At 35.5% G+C, this 22,783-nt stretch overlaps 1 protein-coding gene across 1 annotated transcript in view; it reads left to right on the forward strand.

Annotated features, from left to right (window-relative positions):
• The window catches only part of PPP1R1C (protein phosphatase 1 regulatory inhibitor subunit 1C), a 136,646-nt gene extending 114,999 nt beyond the window's left edge, over window positions 1-21,647 (forward strand). The window contains exon 5 of the mRNA XM_007965542.3: window positions 21,093-21,647. Coding sequence (XP_007963733.1) covers window positions 21,093-21,181 — 89 coding nt within the window. The 3' untranslated portion in view covers window positions 21,182-21,647. The remainder of the gene's footprint in view (window positions 1-21,092) is intronic.
• The last annotated feature ends 1,136 nt before the right edge of the window (window positions 21,648-22,783 follow it).

A 22,783-nucleotide genomic window follows, 5' to 3' on the forward strand; every position in this document is an offset into this window, starting at 1 on the left:
TAGCAACAGAATGAGACTCCATCTAAAAAAAAAAAAAAAAAAAAAAAAAAAAAAAAAAAAAAAAGGACAGGGAGAGTGCAAAAGTTAAGACACTTTGACATGTCAAAAATCAAGTACAATTGGCTTAGGCAAAAGGGAAATTTATTGAAAGATTACTTGGTCACTTCCATTATTAAGGGAAAACCAACTTCCAGGAAAGGAAGGAGGCAGCTGAGCCTCAGGAAGTAAAGGCTGCCTCTTTCCCATTCCCTTTGTTCCCTTTGTTTGCCTGTCAACTTCAGCCTCCACACTAGCCACTGCCACCTTAAGTAGGAAACACCGTCATCAAGAGCAAACAATATCTTATACCATCTACAATTGAAAAACTCTGTAATGATGACTTGGTTCTAGACAGCAAGATCACAGAGGAAGGATCGTGATTGTCCAAATGGTCAGAGGACAAGGCTACATAAGAAGCAGGCAGGGCTGATTGTTTTCCCATATTTGGGGTCCTGAGGAGAGTGGTTCCTGAAGGAAGGGGAGTGGGGAAAGTCAATCACTATAAGAAAGGGAAGGTGGAGAGCACTGCTGAAAGAGCTAAACAGTAGATACCCATCATAAAGAACAAATTAGGAATATCTAGGGGATAATGTTACTTGGTGAGAAATAAACAAGTCTTCCTTAGAAACTTAGAAAAGTATACCCCTTATTTCTGCTTACTTCAAATTATGTTCTGGTAGTACCATTGGTGAATTTCCAGAGCAGGCAGCTTCCAGTTGTAGAACAGAATTGTGTTCCAAAAATTGACTTGTAAGGAGTTTGAATCTGAGAATACATGGAAACAATGCTACCAATGGTGTTTGTGCTTTTAGGCCAGTTTATAGGAGCTGAATCCTTAATATGCCTAAATCATTATACTAACAGTCCATTTCAATGTCACCAAATATCCATAAGAGAATCTTTCTCAAGAGTCCAGCTTCTGAGTACCATGAAATACATTTTACCTCCTAGTTGTAATTTCTTTTTACTGCATCAGGTCATGGTTGGGCAGATAAAGCATGAAAGGGAACTCTGCTGGGACTCCCAGGAAGCAGCAGTTTATTTGCTTTCTGTGTTGCTTTCTGATGCAGAGAATATGGAATAAAAGGCTGACAACCTGTGTTCTAGATTGAGTAACTGCTTCTTGCTCTGTGACTTCAGAAAACAGGCCTTGGTTTTCACATCTGTAATACGGTGTTGGTGTGTGTACGTGTGCATGTATGTGTGCTGGGAGCCAGTTGGACTGCCTTTTAAATTCAGGACTACCTTTTAAAGTTCTTTCCACCCTAAAAAGTCATGCTTCTTTGCTGAGAAAAGCACTTTCTCATAGCCCTGTTACTGCTGAAAGGAAGGCTGCTCTCTGGGCCAGTAATGGGGTGGGGAGGAGACTGGAAGAGAATAGCGCAGGAAAACAGGCTGCACTCCTTCAGTGTCTGTGATCTGTATGAAGGCTTCCCTAGTAAAGCCAAAGGAGGTTTCTCGCCACTCTTCTTTTTTGAGGTTCCCTGCATTAGTAAATGAAGGAATGACAAAATAGGATCGTAAAAATTATGGAATTATGAATATTTTCATTTAGAAATTATAATATGATATAATTGAGCTAATAAGAATTAATTATAATATATAAAAAATGATTTATGGTACAATCTAAAGTAATCCAGTAATTGGGTGTATGTGTGAAGTTTTATGAGAGACATGTAAAAATATTGTCAATAAATATGTCTGTTGTTGTATATATGAACTCACCTGGAGATAGCATCAAAGACCTAATTTATGGCCACTTTTGTATGAAGCCCTAGTCAAAGGGTCCTTCTAGTAACTTTTGTGAGATGCCCTGTTCCCTCATGTTAGTGAAGTTGTAGACTATTTCTAGTTAGAGTATCAAACCGGAAATAACAGTGCTGCACATTCTCAATGATCTCATTTTCCCTAATTATGTGATTGGTTATCTTATCAATTCTATTTTTTTTCCCAGAGTAGTTTCTATTATTTGAGGAAGAAATAAAAGAATAATATCCAAATAAAGATGACTAGCTGGACAATTAGTTTGGGAAAAAATTGAAATGATTACAAATCATATGCAGTGTGATAAGTCATGGACACAAGTTCAGAATAATTATTCCTCGCAAATTATGGATTTAAATGAAATTCAATATGGGTTTTTGAAAATATGTCAATTTTATCAATATTTTAAAAATTTTGTAATACAAAGATGATTATATTTTTGTAAATGTAATGTAATATATGTATGCTGAAAGTAAGGTTGTTTTCCCTATCTAGAAGAGCATTTGAAAATTTAGAAGTAATGGTATTTTATTAATTTTCTTATTTTTGAGGCAGGGTCTTGCTATGTTGCCTAGACTGGAGTGCAGTGGTGTGCAATTACATCTCACTGCACTCCTGGGCTCAAGTGATCTTCTCGCCTCAGCCTCTCAAGCAGCTGGGACTACAGGTGCACACCACCATGCCTGGCTAATTTATTTTTCTGTACAGATGGAGTTTCACCATGTTCCCCAGGCTGGACTCAAACTCCTGGGCTCAAGCAATCCACCTACCTTGGCCTCTCAAATTACTGGGATTACAGGTGTGAGCCCCACTTCAGGCCAAGCCATGATCTTAAAGTAATTCATTTATAATGTCTAAAGGTTTGGGGGAGGTTCTGATTTTGTTATTTAAAAAAAAAAAACAACAAAACTCAAGTTAGTGATACTTGTGTTGAGAAACTAAGTAAATTAAACACTTTTTTCCCCAGTTATTAAATTTGAATAGAGTGGAAATAACAAAAAGTTATCATTTTAAGCAAGAATTTTGGTTAATATTTTTTCTCCTTCATGTAATCTGTATGAAATTGCTACTGCTTATAAAAGTTGAGCAATACATTGCTCCTTTGCTTTAAGTATTCTTCAGAAAATTTTGTAAATAGGAAGAATGAAAGAAATGGTATTAGCTTATCTATGGAGTTTGTTAAAATCTATGTAAAAAGAAAAGAGGCTGTGATTTTACATGTGGAAGACAACTAAATCAGACCAACTGTAGGGCAGCAAATCAAAGAAGAAAGTAGGTCAGCAAGCCCCCTGGAGATACAATAAATTGCTATTATTTAAAAGGATGGTTAGAGAGTAAAACTGCCTGTGAACAAGAATGCTTAAGTGAACAATGGTAAATCTGACAGAAAAGCAGGGTCAGAGCAACACAGTTGCAAAGCTCAGAGTGTAAACTGCATGTCCTCAGGTCAAGCAGAGGATGAAAAGCAGAACAATCTCCTCATTCAAGAAAGTTTCTGGCGGCCAGCAAGCTGAGTAATGAGAAACAAACTGAGTGGAGGCCTTCCACAGAGAAAGTAGAAGAAAACAGCCTCAGGATATGGAGGGAATGGAGCAGATTTTGAGACTATAAACTCATCAGGATTCACACTTTCAATAAAAGAAAATTTTCAGTAACAGGAGAATCACCGAGGGGATCAAAATACTTAATCAATTCCATTGTCATCACTTACTTGTAAAAGCCATGGACCTGATGGGATTAATTAAGTGCGTTTGGTGATCAGATAACATTGTATACCAGGGAAAGCACCATTCCTTATTTCCATTTTTAAGATTTACTGTGCTTTTTTTGCCACTAGGTAAAATTTGAGAATCATAATTGCTATGCAAGTAGAGCCTGGTAAATTAAAATAGTATAGGATACCAAGATTAACAAACTAACTCTATACCAAAACACTCTAATCCTTTTCTATTTATCATCGAAATATTGTAAACACTCAATGGGCTCATTTTGCCCACTGCCAAGATACAGCTAATTTATCAAGGTAGAGGAAATGCAATAAAGAATTTAATTCATGTGGAGCCAGCTGAACAGGAGACTGGAGATTTATTATTATTCAAATCAGTCTTGCTAAAATTTTGGAGAATAAAGTTTTTAGGGATAATTTTGTGGGTAGGGGGCCAGGTAGTAAGGAGTGCTGATTGGTAAGGTTGGGATGAAATCATAAGGAGTTGAAGCTGTCCTCTTGCACTGAGTCAGTTCTTAGGTTGGAAGACCACAAGACCAGATCAGCCAGTTTATTGATCTGGGTAGCACCAGCCAATCTATCAAATGCAGGATCTGAAAAATATGTTGAGCACCAAACTTAGGTTTGACAATAGTGATGCTATCCCTAAGAGCAATTGGGAAGGTTCATAACCCTGTGTCCTCTAACTGCATGACTCTTAAAGCATAATTTCTAATCTTGTGGTTAATTTGTTAGCCCTGCAAAGGCAGTCTGTTACCCAGCTAAGAAGAAGTTTGTTTTGGGAAAGGACTATTATCATCATTGTTTCAAATCAAACTATAGCATAAGGTCCTCTCAAAGTTAGTTTGGCCTATGCCCAATAATAAACAAGGATAGCTTGGAAGTTAGAAGGAAAATGGAGTCAGTTAGGTCAGATCTCTTTCACGGTCATTATTTTCTCACTGTTAGAATTCTTGCAAATGCAATTTTAGTATGACCTACATTGATTGGGCAAAAGTTCCCTCATCTGAAAAAGGTTTTACCAGGTTGAAAATTATTCATACTCTGAATCAGGGATAGCTTTAATGGAAGTGAGACTGAAGTCAGTTCTTAGTTCAATTAAAATACCTTGAGCATCTACGGGGTTCAGGTATTATTCTAGCCTCTGCCGATCGGTCACTGAATAAAACAATATATTGGCTCGGATTTCATGGTGCAAACATTCAGGGTAGGGGTGTGCACACATGCCACGAGTCCCCAAATAAGTATAATAACAAACATAATAAATATAGCAACGGAGAGTGATACATGCTCTGAAGAAAGGGAAAAAATGAAACAGATCATAATAAGGGGAGAGAGAGTAAGGGAAAGAAGCACAGGATGTTTTAGATGGGATGGTCAAGGAAGCCTCTCTGAAATGGTGACACTTGAGCTGAGACCTGACTGGTTGAATAAGGTGAAGGAAGCCACATGGGTTCCTTAGAGGAGGAGAAACCCAATAAAGAGCATTTAAGAGGACAAGGCTCTGAGACTGAAAGAGATCTTTAGGTAAAAGATCAATGTGGCTAGGCAAGTGAGAGGAGATTTGGGAGGAGATAAGATCAGGAGACAGGACAAATCATAAAGAATCTTAAAATCTATGATAAGGAGTTTGAATCTCATTCTTCGGACAATGAGAAGTTATCAAAGGTTCTCATCAGGGGATTAATGTAACTTGATTTATTTTTAAAAAGATTATTCTGTAGATTGTGGAATTGACTTTGGGTAGGAGAGAAAGTGGAACACCAGCTAAAAGGCTATTGAGTTTCTCTAGGTGGAGATTAGTGGTGCATTGGACTCAGGTGATAATGCTGGAATTAATGAAAAATTTTAGATTTAGGATATCATTTTGAATGAGAAGCTTCAAAATTTGGTCATGAATTGGAAGAGAAGTATGAAATGCAAAGAGGCCATATATTGGGCCTGATAAATTTTGGAGAAGAGTAGGTTAGTAGCAGGCAGGTGCTTGTTTTGTTTGTTCATTACTATTTTTATTTTTATTTTTTTGGAGAGGGGGCAGAATCAAGATCATATTTTGGATATACCAAGTTTGAGATGCCTATTAGACATCTAACTATCAGAATACAGTTTGGCTACTGAATACACGAATCTGAGTCTGGTTGAAGGATTGGGACTGATGCTATACAACTGGAAGTCACTGCTTTTAGGTTATAGGCGACAGCAAGTTATCTATCAATAATTACTTTAAAGGTAAATGGATTAAATTCTTCAATCAAAACACACAGTGGCAGAATAGATTAAAAAACAAGATCTAAGAACGTACTGCTTACAAGAAACTCACTTTAACCTATGGATACACATAAGCTGAATGTAAAGGGATAAAAAAGATATTCCATGCAAACGTGAAAAAGAGCAGAAGTAGCTATACTTCCATCATACAACATAGGCTTTCAGGCAAAATCTGTCACAAGAGAAAATGATTACTATACAACAATAAAGGAAAGGGGTGATTTAATCAGGAGTCTATTTAAACAATTGTAGATATATAAGTTCCCAACATTAGAGCACTGAAATATATAAAGCAATTATTAACAGAACTGACGGAGAAAATAGACAGCCATAGTCTAGGACTATATACCCCGTATGGATATAGTATGGGACTTTTATACCCCGTTTTTAACAAGATAATCCAGAGAGAAAATAAATAATGAAATAGCAGATTTGAATCACACTGTCAATCAAAAGGATCTAACAGATATATAGAAAGCATTCCATCTAATAATAGCAGAATATATAGCCTTCTCAAGTGCACATAGAACATTCTCCAGGATAGACCATATATTGGGTCACAAAATGAGTCTCAACAAAATTTAAAATATTGAAATGATATGAAGTATCTTTTCTGATCCCAGTGGTATGAAACTAGAAATCAATAGCAGGAGGAATTTTGGAAATTCACAAATATGTGGAAATTAAACAACACATTCCTTAACAACCAGTGGATTAAAGAAGAAATCAAAAAAGAAATAAAAGTGTATCTTGGGACAAACAGAAATGAAAACACAATATGCCAAACTAATGGGATGCAGAAAAAGCAGTTTTAAAAGAGAAATTTATAGCAATAAATGCCTACATTAAGTAAAAAGAAAAAAACAAGTTGGCATATAATTGCATAACTAGAAGAAATTCATAAATTTCTAGAAGCCCACCAAGATTGAATCATAAAGAAATAGAAAATCTGAACAGATCAATAACAAGTAAGGCAATTGAGTCAGTAATAAAAAGTCTGCCTTCAAAGAAAAGCCCAGGACATGATGGCTTCACAGCTGAATTCTACCAAACATTTAAAGAACTAATACCAAACTTTAACAAAGTCTTTCAAAATACTGAAGATGAGGGAACACTTCTAAATTCATTTTAAGAGGCCAGCATTAACCTTATACCAAAGCCACAAAAGGATGTCACAAGAAACTTACAACCAGTATCCCTGATGAACATAGATGCAAAATCCTCACCTAAATACTAGTAAATCAAATTCAATAGCACATTAAAAGGATCACACATTATGATCAAGTGGGATTTATGCCTGGGATGCAAAGATGGTTCAACATATACAAATCAGTAAGTGTGCTACACCACATTAACTGAATAAAGAATAAAAATCATATGATCACCTCAATAGGTGTGGAAAAAGTATTTGACAAAATTCAACATCATTTCATAATAAATGGATGATAAAACCACTTAACAAATTAGGTATAAAAGGAGTATACTTCAACCTAATAAAGGCCATGTATGTACAACAACCCCAAAGCTAACATCATACTCAATGGAAGACCAGGAACAAGACAAGGGTTCCCACTGTCACCTCTTCTATTCAACATAGTATTGGAAGTCCTAGATAGAGCAAGTAGGCAAGAAAAAACAATACAAGTCACACAGATTGGAAAGGAAGAAGTTCAATTACCCTTGTTTGCAGACAACATGATCTTATATATAAAAAATTCTAAAGATTCTACCAAAAAATTGCTAGAACTAATAAATGAATTTGGTAAAGTTGCAGGTACAAAATCAACATATAAAAATTAGTTGTATTTCTATTTACTAATAGCAAACTATCTGAAAAACAAATTAAGAAAACAACCTCTAACAGTAATATATAAAATAAAATACTTGGGAATAAATTTATTCAAGGAAGTACAGTATCTGTACATTGAAAACTATAAGATAAATTGATTTAAAAAATTGAAAAAAGCACAAATAAATGGAAAGATATGCCATGGTCAAGGATTGGAAGAATTAAAATTGTTAAAATGTTCATACTACCCAAAGTTATCTAGAGATTCAATCAGCCTCTATCAAAATTCTAATGACAATTTTTACAGAAATAGAAAATACAATCCTAAAATTTGCTTGGAACCACAAACGACCGTGAATAGTCAAAGCAAACTTGAGAAAGAAGAACAAAACTTGAGGCATTACACTTCCTATTTCAACATACATTACAAAGCTAAAGAAAACACTATGGTGCTGGCGTAAAAACAGACACATAAACAAATAGAAGGGAATAAAGAGCCCAGAAATAAACCCATGCATAAATGGCCAACTAATATTTGACAAGGGCACCAGGAATACACAATGGGGAAAGCATAGTTTTGTCAATAAATGATCTTGGGAAAACCAGATATTCACCTGCAAAAGAATGAGACTGAACCCTTATCTTATACCTTGTATAAAAATTACTTTGAAATGGATGAAAGACTCAAGTGTAAGACCTAGAACAGTAAAATTTATAGAAAACTACAGAGGAAAAAATCTCTTTGACATTGGCCTTGGCAATGACTTTTTTTTTTTACATTCAACACTGAAAGCAAAGACAACAAAAACACACATTAAATAAGTGGGATTACATCAAACTAAAAAGCTTCTGCACAGCAAAGGAAATAATCAACAAAATGAAAAGGCAACCTACAAAATGGAAAAAATATTTTCAAACTATATATCTAATAAGGAGTTAACATCTAAAATAAGAAACTCATACAACTCAACAGCAAAAACAACCAAATAACCTCATTAAAAAATGAAAAAATTTTTTTCAGAGAAGACATACAAAATGGATAACAGGTATCTGAAAAGGTACTCAGCATCACTAATCATCAGGACAATGCAAATTATGCCTCAAAAAAGCTGGAAAAATTATAAATTATATTTAAAGCAATGATACTGGATCAGATCACATAGGGAGTTAGTGTAAATAGATAATACATCCAGTAACCAAGCCCTGGGAATGTTTGACACGAAAGAGTAAGAATGATTAAAAGTATCAGGCCAGGAGCGGTGGCTCACGTCTGTAATCCCAGCACTTTGGGAGGCCGAGGCGGGCGGATCACGAGGTCAGGAGATGGAGACCATTCTGGCTAACACGGTGAAACCGTCTCTACTAAAAAATCCAAAAAAAAAAAAAAAAAAAAAAAAAAAAAAAAAAAATAGCCAGGGGTAGTGGCGGTGCCTGTAGTCCCAGCTACTCGGGAAGTTGAGGCAGGAGAATGGCATAAACCCGGGAGGTGGAGCTTGCGGTGAGCCCAGATCACACCACTGCACTCCAGCCTGGGCGACAGAGAGAGACTCCATCTCAAACAAACAAACAAACAAACAAAAAACAGAAAAGAAAAAAGAATGATTAAAATTAACTAGGAGAAAAGACAGAATGTGTAGCCAATGACGTAGGTGGATAGACAGGATTGTTTGGTCATCTTAAAGTTAGTGTTTCAAGAAAGAGAAGTGTTCAATTGTGACGTAGCTGCCGAGAAATGGATGTGAAACTGACCAGTGGATTTCCTTAGATGCCTTGTGTTGGAAAATTTAACAAGAACTATTTTAATGGAGTAATAAGCATAGAAGTCTAACTGGGTTGGGTTAAGAAAAGGTTTCAAAGTGACAATCTATTTAGTACACTATAAGGAGGTTTGCTATGAAAGGGAGAAGAGGCAGGGGACAGTATCTGGAGAGGAACATAAGAGTCAAGAGGGTTTCCTGAAATGGGAGATCTTAAAACATGTTTTCGTGGCATTAGAAATATTTTAGCAGAATGGAAGAAATTGACAATGCGAAAGAGAGTGGCTACAATTTTAGGAGTATTCTTTGAAAGGGGAAGAGATATTGTATAAAAAAAATGAGGGGTGGAAAAAAATGAAGGTTGAATCTTAGGAGATAAGGTAGATATAATATAGGACAGATTCAAATATATTGGTAGATTTGGCCAGGCTGATGTCATTTCTTTAATGATTGTTTTGCTCTACTATGTAAAATCAGCTGAGTTTGAGGAAGGTATGGGGATGTTGAAGATTTGAGGAGTGAATAGCATTCTGAGAAAATTTAAGAATGATTTAAAGAGGGAAATAGAGTAGATTTTTCGGGAAACGTTGAAGCCCATTTAAAAATAATGGTCAAAAATTTTATGTGGCATCAGTCAGCATAGTTTTAGGCTTTTGTCAGTTGTGCTTCTCCATTGGACTTCAGGCATTCTATAATTACAGAGAGGTGGATTTTTATCACAATTGTAGTTTTGTCAGATGAGTACCACAGGAGAAGGGGAAAGTGGTGGGAGTCTAGGTAAGGAAGCTTTATAGTGACAGGAGAGGGAATGGGTCACCTTGGTGGAGACTGAAGTCTTGAAGAATGATTTTAGGAGTACTGGTATAAAGAAATTTAGAGAGGTGCTATAATCTCCAAAGAATTTGATACGATCATGAGGTTGGTAGATGACTACATAAAGGAAAGGAAGATTTGATATAGTCTGCTAGCAGGTGCTTCCAAGAAACTGATTGTTTCATTGGCAGCAGGAGAAACTCAGTGGCCGTGTTTTAAATCCAACTGAGGGTGTATCACAATGGTAGTGGTGAAGATGGAGATTTTCCATACAAATTCAATGCTATGGATGTATTAGTTTGCTAGGGTTGCCATTACAATGTGCCATCACCACAACTGGGTGGTTGAAGCAACAGAAATGTATTTTCTCACAGTTTTGGAGACCAGAAGCCTGAGACAAAGGCGTCCTCAGAGTTTGTTTTCTCTGAGGGCTGAAGGAGAATCTGTGTTATGCCTTTCTCCTAGTGTCTAGTAGCCTCAGATGTTCCTTGGCTTATAGATGGTGTTCTCTGTGTGTTTTCACATCATTTTCCTTCTGTACACAACTGTCTCTGTGTTCAAATTTCTCCCTTTTATAAGGGAGAAATTTTCTCCTTAAATTCTTCCAATGGTAATACGTTGCCAGGGGAAAATGAACTTGCCAGAAACTTTTGGTAATCTTTATTAATTTTTAAAATTTGCAATCTTTCAGTATGTCATGGTCTGAGCAAAAATTGACTTTTAAAAAAGAGACGACAGAATTTGCATGATTCCAATGAAGTGTTTTTGCCCAGAATTGTTCTAACTTAGGTTTTAGAATGCTTAAAATTAATCAGTTCTTTCAGATTAAACGTTGTCCCCATCCTTGCCATTGTTTAAAATTCAGACATTCTTGTCTGAGAGTCATTCCTGCCTTATTTTCCTGGAGATGTCATGGATATGAGAAAAATGTTTATAAAAACACTTTGAAAAACACAAAACATTGTCAAGACAGAATGAAAAACAAATGAACAAGGTTTTACAAGTGATGAGACGTAGTGTTGGCCTACTCCTCACCTTCTCTTATGCAAATGGACACAGCTTTATTGACTGGTCTTATTTTGAACTCATGACTACAGAACCTCTGGTGGGCACTTAGTACTTCCTGAGAAGCACACTACATTTCCTGAGTTCCTTCTGTCTTCTACTCTCTTAGACATCTATTACAGTGTATCCTTTCTCTGCAAACCTCCAACACATCCTCCTCTTTCTCACTCTTATCTAACGAACTTGCTTCCTACTTTGAGAAAACCAAAGCCATGAGAAGAGAACTTTCACAGACTCCTACCATGAGGTCTTCCCGCCTACCGTATCTGTTCCTTTTGATAGCCTGACTTTCTGCCTGCTATTATAGGTGAACGTTTTGTGCTTTTCTCTAACAGCAACTCCTTCAATTGCGCAGTATAGCTATCCCCACCTGTATTCTGAAACATTGCTCTAGAAATTCTTCCATCTGGTTTCTATGTCATAATTTTCCTCCTCCCTGTGGGATCACACCCATCAGCACACAAGTATCCTCTCTTGTTTCCTAGGTTAAAAAATTCCTCTTTGGATGGAAATGTTTGTTATCTTGATTGTAGTAATGGTGTTACAGATGCTACCGTCTGTCAAAACTGATACAATTGTACACCTTGAATATGTGCAGTTTATTGTACTTCAAATATACCTCAATAAAATAGAAAAAAAAATTCTATTTGACCTCACTGTTCCTACAGCTAATAACAGTATTTCTTAGCTCTCTCCTTTGAATAGTTGGGTACATTCACTGCTTTCATCTCTTCTCTTTTCATTCTTTAACCTCCTTCCGACTGGGCTTTCACACCCTATCACTCCACCAACACTACTTTTGTCTAGGTCACAAAGGACTTGATTATTGTTAAATCCAAGGGCCTATTTTCAGTCATCATTTTATTTGGCATTTCAGCAGGTTTTGACACAGTAAGGTCATATCACCTATAAGTATACTCTTTATTTATTCATTTGCATGCTTCTACACTCCAGGGTTTTCTCCTATTCATAAAATGCTCCTGGACAGTCGTCTTTTCTGTGTCATCCTGTTCTCTTTTCACTCTTAATGTTGGAGTACTCCAGGGCTCAGCTTTTGAATATGTTTTCTTCTTTACTTGTTCCCTTTCTCAGTGATCTTCAATGGTTGAGCGGTTTGAAATATTGTCTACATAATGATGATTTCCACATTAATACCTGAGCTCAGGATTCTCTCCTGAATTTCAGACACATAATAACCATACATTAATTTGGGTATACATTGTAAATATCAAATTTACTATGTTTGCCATCAGACTGAACCCAGATCTTCTACGTAAAGCTTTCTTTATCTAAATCTTCCCCATCTTAGTTAATGATGATTCCATTTTTTCAGTTACCTTGGCCAAAAACTTTGGTGACATACTTGACTCTCCTCTTTTTTTTATAATCCATATCCAGTTTTCCAGCAAATACTATTGATTCTGTCTTTCAAGGTTTTGCAATTATTAACAAAGCTGCTATACATATCTATGTGCAGGTTTTTGTATGGATATCAATTTTCTATTCATTTGGGTAAATACAAAGAAGTGATTTCTGGATTGTATAGTATGTTTAGTTTTGTAAGAAATTGCCAAACTCTCTCCCAAAGTGGCTGGACCATTTCTCATTCCTGTTGCTCCGAGTCTTTGCCAGCATTTCTCAGTGTTTTGTCAGGTGTTGTCAGTGTTTTGGATTTCAGCCATTCTCATAGGTGTGCAGTGGTATCTCATTGTTTTAATTTGCAGTTCTTAATGAAAGATGATGTTGAACGTATTTTCATATGCTTACTTGCCATCTATGTATCTCCTTGGCTGTTCAGACCTTTTTTTTCCCCATTTTTAATTGGATTGTTTGTTTTCTTACTGTTGAGTTTTAAGAGTCCTTTGTATGTTTTGGATAGTAGCTCTTTTATCAGGTGTGTCTTATAAAAACATTTTCTCTCAGTCTATGGCTTGTATTCTCATTCTTTACATTGTTTTTCACAGAGCAGATGTTTTAATTTTAATGAAGAACAGCTTACCAGTTTTTTTTTTTTTTTCTTTCGTGGATTATGTCTTTGGTGTTGAGCCTAAAAAGCCATCCCCATATTTAAGGCTATCCAGGTATTCTCCTATGTTATTTTCTAGGAGTATCATAAATGTGTGTTTTGCACTGAGGTCTGGATCAATTTGTTGTTGTTGTTGTTGTTTTTCCCAGAAGAATGTAGTATCTGAATCTGGATTATTATATTTTTTTGCATGTGTATAACCAGTTGTTCAAGTTACCATTTGTTGGAAAGACTGTCTTTTTGCTCCATTGTATTCCCTTTTCTCCTTTGTCGAAGGTTAGTTGACTACATTTACATGGGTCAGTTTCTGGACTCTCTATGCTGTTCCATTGTTCTCTTTGTCTGTTTTTTCACCACACACTGTCTTGATTAGTTTTATAGTAAGTCTTAAACTAAAGTAGCGTCAGTTCCCTACCTCCAGAGGTCCCTGCAAGTTCCCACTTTAGCTGCTGGCCAGATTCAGCCTCCACTGGGCATGTTGACAAATTATCTCCTTGATGATGACTCAGAGTCAGTTGAAGTTGTAATATTTGTACTCAATAAAAAGCATATCAGGACTGACATATATAACTAGAATGTAAATTTATTAATTCAAAATAAGAAATATGATCGTTAGGTGAAAATAAGACTAGACTAGTCAGTGCCTTCTCTCCTAGTAAGCAAGCTGGTGTTCTATTGCCCAGCAAGTTTGCTACAATTGATAATAATACAGAGTATATTTCAAGACAGCTAAAAGACAGGATTTTAAATGTTTTTACCACAAATAAATTGTTGACAAATATTTGAGGTAATGGATATACTAACTACTCTGATTTGATCATTTCAAACTATTTGTATGTATCAAAATATCACTCTGTACTCCATATTTATATTAAAATTAATAAAAAATAAAATTTAGTAATAAGGTTTATTATTAAAATAAATAATACATTTTGATGTGTTAATTAAAAATAAACTATAACTTTAAAAACTGACATATAAAATCAGAATGTTAATTTATCAATTCAAAATAAATAACTACTGTCAGGTGAAGACAATATTATTCTAGTCAGAGCCTTCTCTCCTTATAAGCTAGCTCTGTTGCTGTCAGAAGTTTTCCTTGGTGAGCTCAGAGTCAGAGCTCGGTGACTGAATTATGTGACTGGGGCCTACACTGGCATCAGTCCATGGTAGCCTGTGGTAACCATTGCTTCAGTAGGGAAGTACCCTGCCCGGAGGACGGAGCCTTTAAAATGCCAGCACAGGATGTTCTTCTCTGGACATGGTAAAAGAAACACATACAACATTTGCTGCTGTGGCTGTAAATGCAACTCTCCTTTTGTTATTTTATTTTTAATGCTTTCAAGGCTAACCACTGACTCCTGCTGATCGATGCATTCTTTATTTTAGATATGCTATTGTGTTCAATCAATTGTAGTCAAGTCTTGCAGGCGAGGGAGCCGTTCTGTCTCTTTCTAAAGTGAAATTGCCTAAACATTGTTGAGCTCCATTATGTGTAGGCTTAAAAATTTAACTCTACTTCTAAATTCATGGGGAATGCATTAGCTTCAGAAGAAAAATGGGTACTAGAGGGGCACTTGACTGTGGAGGGCCAAAGCAGCAATCAGTCTATTAAAGTGATTCTCATCCTAGGCCAAGCAGCAGAATCCTTGTGACATTTTTAAAAAGAGAGAGAGAGAGAGATGATAAAGATGTGGGCTCTTTACATTTTGATAAGTGATACCATATTACTTTCCAAAGATATTGTTTGAATTCATATTTCTAACATTAATATGTAATAGTACCTTCTTCCCTACCTTCTTAGTATATACTGCTAAAACTTTTATCTCAACTTTGCTATTGGGTAACAGCTTTGGTAAAATATATGATAGGTAAAAATATACAAAACATACTTATGAATATCACGTAAACATGTTGTCCCTATTTCCATGGATGATGAAGAGAAAATCATATTGCATGTTTATTCTTCTGCAAAGAAATGATTCCTTAAGTAATGGGGAGTTAAATGATGATGTGTTGATTTGCAGCTTATGTTAATTGGCCAGTCATCATATTAGAACAGAGATCAACTGTGCTATCTACATATAATTTACATCAAATAAAATAGAAAGGGACACATTTATGGTGAGTTCAGGAAATAATATGCTTTTAGTTTTGAAATAAAATCAATATGTCCCTTGTTGTCCGTGACCCTCAGGGTATTAATGTATAGTTCTTTATTATAAATGAATGACAAGAGGATTGAACAATTACAATAAATATAAAAGCATTTTGAGAAACCTGAAATCTGAGAGATGGTGGACCTTTACTGAGGGGGCTCTCTGTTTTATATTATAGATTAAATTATATTGAGTCATAAAATTATAAATATACATAATTATAACTATACATATAATTATATATAAATTATATTCCTAGCATTATTTTTGTGATAAATTATAGGGTGTCAATACTCAAGGAACCATTAGAAAGCCATCTTTCTAAGGCCACTGAAATCACTCCTTTGTATATAGCAGGATTTCAGAAAACCAATGCCTGTTAAATCTATTTTGCAAATAGTTTTTGCAATAGGCACCAGGTTTGCTGTTTCCCGTAATCTAATGAGCATATTGCTCAATAAATGACTGTCCAAATTACTATCCATCGACTTGGAGCTCTTCTCTTCCTTATTAGAATTTTCCTAATGCATCATTTGTTTTACTGATCCATAGCACTTCTTCACTGAATTAGCTTCATTATATGCACACCGTCACCTTTAGGCCAACATTCCCATCTGATTTGTAGCTATTTCTCTTTCACGCTCAGCACACAGTAGGGACTTTATTATATTTAACGTATACTGCTTGATGACTATGTCTCATCTCTACAGATGAGACAATATTTTTTTCTGTGTTTCCCAGAGTTCAGTCCCAGGTTTGGAAACTGATCTAAATGCTAGTTCTAACTTGGTTTTATTCTGGGAGTGTTCCTGGGCCAGGTTAAATTCTATTATCTTTCTGACCCCACATTCTGTTGAAAATAATGACAACAACAATAAAAATAGATTGAAAAGTTATACCAAAATCTACCTGCGATGTAAAATCCTCTGATAATGAAAACAGCCTCGTGATCCTGAGGCACCATCGTTTCCTCAGATTCTAACTTTCTAAAAAATCAGTAACAGTGGAAGATTAGGTCCTAGTGACCCAGGTAAAGAGCCCCCAATAGGAGTTAAGGGCCACAGTTTGTGTCCCAGCTCAGCCAACAACCACTGTGGGAATTTAAGCAAGTCACTTTACCATCTGAAACTCTCCCTTCATCTTTAAAGAGATTAGAATTCAAATTCATAATTACTTGCAGATCAGAGACCCCTCTGAGATTCTGCTGAAAACTGTTGACCTCCTTCCCTGAAAAAGCACAAATACACTATAAATAGAATTCCAAGAGAGTCAGAAGCTCTTTAAAATCCACCCATAGATTCCCTAGAGGACTTTAGAATGATTTACACCGTCTAAGATATGTAGTTGAAAAAACAAAATAAATCTATTTACATGTGCTACTCCCTATGTGAATTAGTTTTAAAATGTGTATTTGGGCCATTATGTCATTTGACGTTTTATTACTTTTTTGTAACTTATAGTACTCAAAACAGAGCTAATTTTTCAATAGTGCTGAATATTTCCTTTGTGGATTAATAACATCCTAGGATCTGCAAGTTTACATGTTCACCCTGCTACTCAATGCAGGAATCATCTATAACCTGCCTCAGAAATGAAACTACAGCTTTGACTTGAACATGTACAGTGATGAGGAACTCATTCATTTCTTTATTTCTAGGCAAACATAAAGAATTTGGGAATTTTCTTTTTTATATTGAGCTATAATCTGTCTATACACATAAATATCAGCCATTGACCCTATTTCTGCTCTTAGCAGCTACATAGATTAATTTTATTTCCTTTTCCAGTATTTTAGGAAATCGAAGTCAGCCTCTATTGACCCCTATTAATTTCCTCTATGCTAAATATTCCAGTTTCATCTGTAATTCCTCCAGAAAAGTGATGTCATAAGACTACCTTTTATCTCAATTTCCTTCTTAAACAGTCCTCTTAAAATGCAGATGAGAACTAGGCAGCATGTTGCAGGAAAAGTCTGACCAACACGTGGTTAGAGAGCAGTTCCCTTTCTTATACTGCCAACTTCGCTACTAGGAATACCACCAACACTGCCAGGAGCTCTGTGCCTGGATACACCAGGTCAAGTGAAATTGTAGTCACCTAAAATCCCTAACTGTAATTCATTAAGTTTGCCCTTATACGCTATTTTGGTTTTTTTTAAGAACTAAATTAACCTTTCTCAAAACAAAAATTCTGTTGAACTCTACCTTAATTGCTTAGGCCATCATTCCAGCTCTTGGAAACTTTTACTCACTTTGTCATTCATGTCATCTTTTCTTCCAAATTTTGTGTTATCTACAAATGTAATGAGCCTCCTGTCTTTGGCTTCAAATTAATTGATTAAAAATATTGACCTGTGGTTTGCCAAATGTAAAACTCCCTCTATGGATTCAGTATTCAAAATTCTTCACTCAGTTACTTCACAGCTTTGTGGAATCCACATTTAACCATTTGATCTACAGAATAGAGAAGACAGTAAGTATTGTGTTCTGCTTGGGGTCAAAATTTCTTTCTTTTCCTTTTCTTTTATTGTCTACTTTCTTTTCTTCATTCCTTCATATTTTCATATGGCATATCCTTGTCTTCTACATGGTCCCTTTTACTGTGTGCTCATTTTGCTTTGAAGAAAAGAACCTCCAATGTGTTTTTTGGGATTCCTTGGCCTTCCGCCCATATGCAGCCCTGGCTGAGTCTGCACTTGCTCCTGAGGTTGTTTGCCATGTACCAAGCCTCAAACCCTGTGCAGGGGAGGGATTTTCCTGATGCTCATTAGCATCTGGCAGAGGAGGAAGCTCTGAGTATTTCAACAACACCCCCAGACCAATTCATTTTCATCCATCTCTAGAATTACATGAAATGTAACCCTCCTCAAACATCAAATGGGGATTTAAAGAAAATTAAAACACAAATCATACGTGTGTTTTGGGATGCAGGAGAGGTGTAGGGAGAAAGAAATTATTACATAGTCCTCAGCAGACTTTTCACTTTAATCTCAGCATTATTGCATCTATAATCGGATGAATATTGATGACGGGAAAAGAGAGAGATTGCCTTGAAGGTTGCTTCAAAGCACACATCAACCAATCGTTTCTTGTCCAATTGAAAGACGGCATTAGAGTAAACTGCTTTGGGAATCAAAGAATTTGTTGTAGATATTCTGCTGAACAGCTCTTTGGTAACATGTCACCTGCTCCTGCCTCATCAAAATGTTTCACCTCGAAATAGTTGTGTCACAATTGTATAGGGCTAAGGAAGACCTTCTAACATTTGTCCAAGTGAGTGATTTTACTTTGCAAAATGTTTGGCTTTTTCAGATAATTTTGTGACCATTATTATTATAAAATAATTAAATGTGGATCACGATAGACAAGCAGACCTATTCTCAAGTGTGGAAAGTGGGTGATTAATGGATTAATGAGTTAAACATCTTAATTATTGATTTTTTCCTTTATATTTAATCCCCTCATTTAGACAAATCGATGTGGACATTAAATTATTACCTCTTATTTAAAGAACATTATCTCAAACACAGATTTATTACTCTGTAGTTACCTTGTGGATGAAAAAGATGAGCTCTGGAGTCATTAGAACCTTTGCAAACCTGGCAAGATATAGTCAACTTCAGCTCAGGAAGAAGAGTGGCAGGCGGCTGAATGATTACTGTGCCTTAATATTTCAGAGGGAACCCCAAGACCTTGGTGCAAGGTTAATTGGTACTCCAAACCTATGATAAATCCTAGAGAATGATGGAAAGTTTGGGTCAGCAGCCAGAAAGATAAAGGTGAAAATGAATCAGTGTCTCTTAATAATGGAACTTTATGAGTTACTCATTCATACCCTCATTAATTCATTCAATATATATTGAGGGACTATCATGTGTCAGAACTTCTCTTAGCATCACAATACCCTTATAACCTTGTACAAATCATTTATCTTCTCTAAGTCTAAATTTTACTAGACAGGTGTTTACCACAAGGAGTTGTGAAGTTTAGTGACTCATGTATATAAGACTCCAGCAGAGTGACTGGTTGGACACTCAATAAACCCTCTTCCCTTTCCCTGAGCACTGAGACCTCTTTTTCAGGTAATTTATAGTAGTATGAAATGAATTCCATGTCTTAGTAACAAATTTCTCCCTGCAGTGTTAGATCAAGAAGAATTGTGAATAATGTATGTTTTCAGATGCAATTACATATTTAGATATTATTACAAGTAATAAAATATTTTTGCAATCCATGAAGTCCAAGGGTGTCACTGTTTGCCAAATAGCCCTCTGAGGCTTGCTGACAGCCGTACATGCAAACTTACACATTTCTTGAGACTCTTGGTTTTATAGCAAACATGAATATGACTTCATTTCATTTATCAATTCTTACTGGAGTGTTTTTTTAGTAATACTTTAAAAAATCTCATAAACTAAGTTTATAAGATACAAAAAAGTATAAAATTTCGCACATTAACCATCACTAGATGCATAAAGTTTCAGCTCCTCTGATGTCTTAACAGAGTAGACTTGAGGGAAATGAAAGATAATTTTGTAGATTGAGTGTGGTTGTTCTAATTGTCTTCTGATTTATACCGTAAATTTGAAATAATTTTGAAAAAAGTCTAAAGATAGATTATTGCGGAACTGCCAAAGGCACATACCAAACTGTTACTTCATTAATTCAATCAATCATTTAGACAATAAATATTAATGAGTACCTACTGTTTGCTAGGCACTGTGCCTGGGACTCCAAAATGAAATTACATATTTCTCAGCATCAAGGAGTTTTCTCTAATGAGAAAGATGTGAACAAATACAGTTCTATAAGGTAATCAACAATAGATGTTCCAAGAGCAGGGGGAATATGAGAAAGTCTCTATCTACATGGGGAATTGAAGTAGCCATCAGAGAGGAGGCAAGCTGACACCAGAAGGATGAGTGGGAGATTATCAGGTGTGTGTAGGATGACGATGTCTGGCAATGAGAATAGAACAAGAAAAATGTGAAAGCCTGAGGGAGCCTGGAGTGGCCAAGGGAAAAAGTAGGTTAGTGTTGTTAAGTGTAAATTACCCTGAAAGCAAGAAAGGCTGGTGAGAAATGGTAGAGAGCCCAGATTACAAGAGCCTTGTATAGCAGGCAAATGTATGCCAATGTTTTTCCCACTGTGTAGGTTGTGGGGGAAGTTATTGAAGAATTTTGAATAAAGAAGTTCCATAATCACATTGGTATGTTTAGCTTCTGAGAGAAAATTCACAATATTATGATTGTTTTGTTGTTTATAAGATACAGAAATGGCACGCACACCCTTTTGTTCCTAGAGGTTTCAATAGTTCTTGTTGTAATAGAATTGAGGGATGCCAAAAGCAATATTTGAACTAAGTGATACATTAGAATTATAGAATTATAATAAGAATCTGTGAGCAGATTTTTAGTTAACAGGTTTTTAATAGGCTGTGATGCAATCCCTAATGGAGAAGCTTTAATGATGAAAGATAGCCTGCCTCTAATGGAAATTCATCTGGGTATGTTTTTATTGCTCAGTGAATTAAAAGGTTTTTATAGGATTACATTGTTAAGATTCTTGGAGAAAAACATATAAACACCAAATGAAAATTTTCCACTCTTTTATATCTCTTGCAGCAAAGCGGTTAATATTCCAGAAATGAAAATCATTTAAATTTTGCATAATTTTTATAATTTCAGGGGTTAAGCATCTGAAAGGCCAGAATGAATCAGCATTCCCTGAAGAAGAAGAAGGCACCAGTGAAAGAGAGGAGCAGCAGGACCATTAATTACTGGTCTGCAGCAAGAAGGCTTCTTGGAAATAACTGAACTATTAACTTTTCTGAATATACCATGGAATTCCACTGCTTGATTTCTGGAAGCATCCTCCATCTCTGCACCCGCACTCATGCAGTAGCTATGCACCTCCTGGAAGTCTCCTTAACTGAACTTTAGAACTAAGTACACATTGTTCCACATCACTTACAATTAAAGAATAAGCATTTATTTTACAGTGATTCTTCTTTTTAACTATGTAAAAATTTGCAGACATGTGACTGTTCTAACTTTAATACTGCCAGAGCTTAATCCTTGATGTCCTACTGATAAGGTTTGCATTCTAACAACACATGTAAATAACATCACTTTAAGAGTAAAAAATAAATAGTAAATGCATTTAGACATGAGTGTGTGTGTATGTGTGTATGTGTGTGTGGGTTTAACTTAAAGAGAAATATCTAATAAAACTTTTAGCTTAAGTTTTGCATTGATCAAATTTCTGTATCCAGAACACAACATAATGTTTATTTTTAAATGATGAAGAAATGCCAGTTTTCTTGATTCAATACACTACAATATTAGATACTAAACATCTTTTTCCCACCAACAACACATTAATGGTTGATTATAAAACTACAGAACTCTCTTCATTTTCTAAGCTGCGAGATATATATATTTCCCAGCATTTTCTCTAGTTATTAAGAAAGACAAATGATAAATCTAAAAATCTATGCCAAATCTTCCTACCCCCTTTTTTAGCTATTACTTTAAATTTGGGTCATCTATTTCCTATTGCATTTTGATAAATAATTAGCAGTTTATAAATCTTCCATATCAAAAAATAAGAAACTCCATTAATTCATGCATATAATAATTTATTCATTAATTAAATAAATATCTTTTATGAGCTTATCCCTAGGAAGGTACTCTGCTGGAAATTATGAAAAAAACATACTTTTACCCCTATAGAACCGGCAGAAAAGATTACAGCATTAGCATAAAGCAAGATTTTATATGACAGTATATATTTATTGAATAATTTAAAGTTCTGGGCATTTTGAACAATTTTAATTATACATTATTTGTGAAGGCAAGTATCTAAACTACAAAATTTAGGGGGAATGGAAGAATACCCAACTTGGTTCCTTTATTAGTAATATTAATGAAATTCAAATATATCATGGATAAAAAAAAATGGAAAGATTTCTCCAAACTTGGTAAAGGAAAAATGAAGGCAGGAAGAAAAAATCAAATATGTAATCCACTGTGGGATCTTAATATCAAGATTCAAATATGTAAAATGATTGCTTTTAATTTTGAATATGAGTTTTGTAATGTAGAAGTTAAGAGAGTTTTATGGAGCTGTCAGAGAATGCAGTGAGTTGACAACATTTTCCATAGTATTTTTCTCCAAGAAAATAAGTGTGAAACTCATTGATAAGCATACCACAAGTATAAATGACTATTCTAGTTTAATCTCTCTCTCTCCTTTCTTCTTTCCTTTCTTCTGTCTTTCTCCCTCCCTCCTTCCCTTCCTTTCTTTCTTCCTTTTCTCTCTCCCTCTCTCCCCTTCTCCCTCTCCTTCTCTGCCTTTCTGCACCACTCCCTCGACT

The sequence above is a fragment of the Chlorocebus sabaeus genome, chromosome 10 (genome assembly GCF_047675955.1).
Source record: "Chlorocebus sabaeus isolate Y175 chromosome 10, mChlSab1.0.hap1, whole genome shotgun sequence".
Classification (NCBI taxonomy): domain Eukaryota; kingdom Metazoa; phylum Chordata; class Mammalia; order Primates; family Cercopithecidae; genus Chlorocebus; species Chlorocebus sabaeus.